Raw genomic sequence first — 6584 nt, 5'->3', positions numbered from 1 at the left:
GTGTCTAGTTAATTTATGATGCCAATTCAGTAAAGAGTTTAAATAATATATATATATAACCAATGGCCACAGCCTGACTCGTAATACCAACTCATTCAAGAATTTAAATAACAATATAAATAAGTAGTGAACACAACCTCGAATTTTTAAAATGGAAATTTGCATGTTTAGCCTTTTAAATTTTTAAAATTATAAATTAATACATTTTGACTTCCAATAGTGATAACTTTAATTTAATGTTTTAAAAATTATAAAATTATAATCTAATAAAACGATAAAATTACATTTTAATTCTTATAAAAACATGTAATTTAAATTCACCTAAATAAAATTTCTAATTAGAACTAAAAAGAAGTAAATTACACAATTTAAATAAAAAAATTATATTGTATAATTTCCTCATTCATGCTCCATCCTCAGCAGTTAGGCCTGCAATTTCCTTGAGTGGTTTCCACATGAACTTTCTCCTGTGTTCACCAAACCAAATCATCACTCATTCAGTTGGAAAATAGGAATATACATAGTAGAGGTGATCTTCATGGTAAAGCAGAGTTTAAGCATAATATTAACATAGTTTACATTTGTCTAAGATCGGTTCGACTTGAAATATTGGCTTAAAATACTGTTCAAGTCCGCTCATATTTATAAATGACTAACCAATCCTAATTTAGGCCCGCCTATATTTTTTAAAATTTTTAAAAATATTTATATATGACATCTTAACATTTTTGTTAATGTTTCCGTTATAAGGGTATATATTACAATAGATTTAATTTTTATGTGTAATAAATTATATAATATAAAAACATAATACAATATATATTACAAATTAGAAAAATAGGTCAAGTCGGGTTGGGTTTGGCTTGGGCTTAAACATACAAAGTCTAAACTCGACCCATATTTTAAACAAGCATAATTCATTTATCTGAGCTTAGTTTTTTGAGTCTAATATTTTTATTAAAATCCTCCTAAACTTCAGGTGAGTCTTCGGGTTTAGTTAGAGTAGATAGCTAGGCCATGAACAAGTCTAACATATAGGAAGTGTGATTTTATAGTGGTGAATGTGCCAAGATAAAAAAGAGGATAAATATCAAAATTATATATGACTTTGATCTAATGTGCAATATTATACAAATTTCATGTAATTTTAAACATGAAATTTTTATTTAATTCAATTTTCATAAATCATTGACAACATTATCGAATTAGTACCATTTTACATTGATATATTGCATAGACAAGCAATTATATTAATCTAATATGAAAATAAATGTACATATCCATTTCTTTAAATGTGTGCAGTTGAATCATAATCAAAATTTCGTGTATACAAATTAACCATAATTCAAGTTTCAAGTGTATAATTATACTAAATCAAAATTAATGTATCAAACTGCGCGTTAGACCAAAATTTATGAATAAATTTAATTTTTATCAAAAAAAAAATCAACAGCCCTTACCAGTTTCCACACTCGGCAATGACCCTCACTTTAGGCCGGAGGGTGGGTAGCAAAGCAAGAAATTGTAGCTCCGACTTGGACAAAACCTATACGGAGACCACTGTTACTAAATTCATGGCGGCAGAAAAAGTTAAATTTTGTTATTATTCTCTACACTTTGTGTAAGTCTTAGGGTGGGTTTGGATGGACGATGCGGTATGGTGCGGTGCGTTTAGTTTACTTTTTGTCTCACGCTACAGTATCACTACAGTGTCTAATCTCACCGCCACCGCTATTTTTACACTAACCGCAGGAAAACGTACCGCTCATCTAAACTCACCCTTATATTTTAATTTGGTTATTTTTAGTATCTGTAGTTTGTAAATTTTAAAATTTCAATTCACACCAAATGATAATTATTAAATTCATTCAGTTAAGTTCTACTATTTCCAAAATCTGATACGGCAAACATATTATCATATGTATAATGTTGTGCCAATTTGTTATTTCCACGTACTACTCACTACAAATTCAGTAGATAATTAATGACTGTCATTTGCGTCAAGACTGAAATTTCTAAATTCGAAAAGTATAGAAACTTAGGATGATCTAATTATATAATATGAACTAAATCTACAACTGTACACATAATACATGAGTCATGACTAGTAATTACATTTAACCAAAATAAATTTAATTGTTATTGTTTGGGTTAATTAAGACTAAAATTTCAAAGGGCAAACTACATTAGTAGTCACCCATCTATGTTTTTTCTTTCTTTTTTGGTCATCCAATTATGAAAAGTTACAAAATAGACACCCAATTATCATGAATTTTTGGATGTTTCCATTTTTTTATGTTAGCCAACCGATGACAGAAAGATAAAATTGAATAATTTAGTGACCATTTTGTAACTTTTTATAATTGAAGGATAAAAGGAAAAACCTATAATTAGGTTACTTACTAATGTTGCTTACCTAATTTCAAAATTCCAAAAGTAGGGGACTAAATCTTACCAATTTGAAAAGTAGAGCAGAATTTAACCCAAAAAAGATGCTAATTCAATATATATACCTTGGCTTCGATTACCCAGACGATAAGTCCTTTAGCATTAGGAGGCAAAGCTTGGAGCCTATAATCAACTTCCGGTGGGAAATACCACCTTGCTATTGGTTGCTTCCCAACATGAGGCTATAAATTTAATTAAAAAAACTTGTAGTAAATAGAGAAAGCACCAAAGTTAAAATAATAGAGAGGATTGAAAGCATATGCATACAGGGCAAACAGGATGGATCTTAGTGAGTGTAGTTTCGGGATCACCAAGGCCACGAGCAGTAAGGTCGAGGAAATAGTAACCCTGGTGTCGAAGCCGTGTAAAGTAACGACCCTCGTAGCCACCTTCGTGAGGGGTGTAAATAGCAAGGGCTTTGTGTTGTTCTACATCCGATAGCCATTGCCCTAAATCGAATTTTAATAGATCTCCACCGATGAAATCGGCTATGCCTATCTCATTTCCGCTACTACTACTACTACTACATTTCACGGGTTTAATGAATGTTTGGGTTCGGGGGTTTGAAGCTCTTAATGATCCATCCATGGCTTTGTATGTTGTTATTCTGCTGGTGTTGTTCACCCATGGTGATGATGGTATGTTTTGTAAGTGAAAACAGGTGGCTGTAGTAGTGGCCATTGCCTTATGTTTTGCTGATGTTTGTTTGTAATAGGAGGAAATCCATTCACAATTGCAGATAGAGATTGTGGGAGCAAAGTGTTGTAGGGTGTGTGGATAAGAAAAACAAGATAAGGAAGTAAAAGGTACCCACTCATACAAGAGCTTAACTCAACCACCCACCCCATGGAGAGTAGACGTTTCCATGTGCCAGGCCGGTTCAACCAAAATCTTAGATTCCTTTATTAGGTCTGGGTTTGGCTCGACCCGAAAAATGGGTCTAAAATTGTCTAAGCCTAATTCGGATAAAAATGTTAAAAGTCGGGTCTAGTTGGTTGGCCCATGTTAATTTTTATATAATTTTTAAATATATATATAATACATCAAAAATACTAAAAACATTAAAATAAATATTTCTCAACAAACTAAAAATAAATTAAAAAAATTATGTATACTTAAATAATACTAAAATAGGTGCAACTTAACAAGCAAATGCCTCTAAAATAGTAACAAAATTACTAATAAAACAAGAGTTATACAATATCCAAACAATAACAATAAAATAGTAGCAACATATTAATGAAATGGTGACAAAATAGTGAGCAAACAACAAGAAAATAATAACAAAATAGTAAAAAAAAACAACAAAAAAAGTAATTTTTTTAAATTTTACAAATTTAGGTCGGGTTTAGGCCAAAAAAGTCTTACTCGAGGCTCGGTCCGTTTCTTAAACGGGCCTTGTTTTTTGCTGAAGCCCATTTTTGGATCTATATTTTTACCCAAATCCTCTCACTTTTCGAGCGGGCCCTCCGGTTGGGCCGGGTGGCCTACCCTAAAGACAGGTCTAATGGAGAGGACCTGAGATTAAATTATATGTTTTTATAAAAGTTAAAATGTAATTTTATCTTTGTATTGGTTTATATTTTTTTTTATGGTTTTCAAAATGACTAAATTAAAATTCTAGCATTTTTGTAGGGGCCAAACTATAATCCTTTTATTTTTATTTTTTATGTTAGGTTAAAGTATGCCATAAATCCCTTAGTTCTTGTAAATTTGGAATTTAGCCCGTGTACTTTTATTTTTCTAGAAATTTAATTTTTTCTATTTTCCATATTTTAAAATTTAAGTTCTACTGTTAACATTATTAAAATTATTTTATTAAGTTCAAGTTCATTACAATATTATTTTTTTAGTTATAGTGCTACCAAGTGAGTATTTTTTTATATTTCAAAATAACACCAAAATAATTTAACAAAAAAAAAACAATTGTATTAACAATTGAACCTAAATTTTGAAATATGAAAAATAAGAAAACTAAAATAAAATATAGGGACCTATGTTATATTTTAACCTATTAGAATCGATATCACTCATAAACATTACGTTAACAAATCTCACATCATACAAACCACACTTTTTAAAAATATCTTTCTTTTTCCTTTTAAATTAAGCTTTTCAAAAGTATTTTTCAACCGCAATAATAATACCGGACTAACCCGTAATAGTTTTCTTCTAATTTCTTTAGAAAATACGATAGGTCAAATCAGTGAATAATTTATATAATCTTCAATTGTTATACAATAATCATATTTAAAATATTTTATATTTACATAGCTTTTAATATATTAATATTTGTATTATATAAAATTTAATATATTTATATAAAATCGAAAAGCATAGCCTACCAACAATTTAAAAGAATAAATATAATTTAAAAAGAAAAAAGAAAAATAGTAGTATTAATAATAAATTAATAAAAAAGTGTCCTCAACAAATTAATTTTTTTAAATATATATATAATAGGAAAAGACAACTTGGTACGACCGGTCTGGTTCTTTGTTTCAAGTTTCAACAAGTAGTGGATAGGCATTTATTCAGAAATGGTGTCCAAAAATAAACATTTAAACAAATTAAAACTTCTTGGGGACCCAAATATTTTCTTTTTAGTAATAATAGAGAATTGATTACAAAAAAATGGAGACTACATTATAAATAGACCATAAGTAACTATTATCCAATTGGATCTGGTCTGAAAAATACGGGGCTCAAGCAGAAACTCTTGGAATCTACTTAATGACCACTTGTCATTCATGTCTGTACAGTTTTTGGATTTGTAAGATCAGATCTCCATTCGCTTGTCCTTTAAGGTCGCCATGAATACCTTTAATAATTTGAGCGTAATCAATCTCAAAGATAACCTCCTTTCACTTGAAATCCCATGCTAGAGTTCAACTTGTTCGACACTACAACTTCTAATTTTTTTTCCAATCCCCCAAAGTCATCTACCATACACACCTCTTGCCACTGTTATCAAATATGCAAGACCCAAAGATAGATTATGGGCACCGTCAACATTTATTTTAAAAGAACCGGTAGATGATGAACTCCGCCTACAATTCCTACATTGACTACTCTTAGGTCCACAGGGCCTACCAGGCCTCGACTTAATGTAACTCGCCCGACGTCATAAAGACTGTAATATATTAGCAAAATAAATAAATAAATAACTCTTGGAAAACCGTAAGATTCCTTTGCTTCCAAAGCTTCCTACAGACAATACCAAAAAAAAAATATTTTAATTACTCAAAAAGTAATTAAAATTTATACTTCATGTATTTTAACTTTTCACTATCATATAAAAAAGGACATTCTAACTTTCAACCACAACTTTTTGTAGCAATAGTAAATACTAAAAATTAACAAATCGCACTTTTTTCACAACACTTTTCTACTACATTTTCAAAATGTGTTTTTTTTTCTTTCTAAAATCAGTTTTAAACCGCAACAACAATAAAATTATAGGTATTAAAATAGTGTTTAATATTGGATAAATATGTTGACGTGTCATATTATTACTGAATCCATGTCAATGATAAAGTCAGAAATTTTCTTGGGCTTAGAATTGAATTATAAAATTTTAAGAGATTAGAATATAATTTTACCATGTATAAATTCTATTATTTTTAAAAGGACTAAATATTTTTTTTTTCATATTTAGGGGTCAAAGTGAAATTCTCTTTTTCTATATATTACAAAATGTAAAACATAGTTGATAAACTCAAAAAAAACATATAAAATTTATCCATAGTAGAGGGTTTGAATTTAGTGAACTTGGAATTTGGATCCTAAGGAAGATTATTCTTCAATGTTAATGGATGTGACTAAAGATGTTATTTTATATATATATATATACACAATTGGATGATGATGCTTCAAACACCAAACCAAAAACCAATAATTTAATGATTTTGGAGAATCATGCTATTGATTTTATAAAGTTGAGTATATCCCAATTTCCCAAGGCTCTATCCTTGCATGTTCTTTTTCAAATGCCTTATTCCAACCCACTATCAAATGTATTAGACCCTGTATTAGTACTTTATTTTAATCTGGTCTTGATATTTTTTGAATTTTAAAATTTTAATCCAGACCCAATGATAATAGTTGAATCTGTTTGATTATATTACGTTATTAGT

At 29.3% G+C, this 6584-nt stretch overlaps 1 protein-coding gene across 1 annotated transcript; it reads right to left on the bottom strand.

Annotated features, from left to right (window-relative positions):
* Positions 1 to 248: 248 nt before the first annotated feature.
* On the bottom strand, positions 249 to 3325 carry LOC107918708 (NAD(P)H-quinone oxidoreductase subunit N, chloroplastic). The gene is made up of 4 exons (XM_016848292.2): positions 2716 to 3325; positions 2514 to 2630; positions 1461 to 1546; positions 249 to 467 (listed from the first exon to the last, which is right to left on the bottom strand). Exons 1-4 carry the CDS (start codon positions 3127 to 3129, stop codon positions 404 to 406), a joined length of 681 nt encoding a protein of 226 aa, XP_016703781.1. The 5' UTR covers positions 3130 to 3325; the 3' UTR covers positions 249 to 403.
* Between the last annotated feature and the right edge of the window lie 3259 nt (positions 3326 to 6584).

This window comes from Gossypium hirsutum, chromosome D13 (assembly GCF_007990345.1).
Source record: "Gossypium hirsutum isolate 1008001.06 chromosome D13, Gossypium_hirsutum_v2.1, whole genome shotgun sequence".
In the NCBI taxonomy this organism is placed as follows: domain Eukaryota; kingdom Viridiplantae; phylum Streptophyta; class Magnoliopsida; order Malvales; family Malvaceae; genus Gossypium; species Gossypium hirsutum.
The sequence above is the reverse complement of the archived record's forward strand: the minus strand, read 5'-3'. Positions and strand labels throughout refer to the sequence as shown.

Excerpts from the sequence above, each read along its gene's own strand:
- LOC107918708 (XM_016848292.2), bottom strand. The coding sequence starts at position 3,129 with ATGGCCACTACTACAGCCACCTGTTTTCACTTACAAAACATACCATCA. Across the intron at positions 2,631-2,715 it reads AGATCCATCCTGTTTGCCCT|CCTCATGTTGGGAAGCAACC; the intron begins GTATGCATATGC and ends TTAAATTTATAG. Across the intron at positions 468-1,460 it reads ATTGCCGAGTGTGGAAACTG|GAGAAAGTTCATGTGGAAAC; the intron begins GTAAGGGCTGTT and ends TGGTGAACACAG.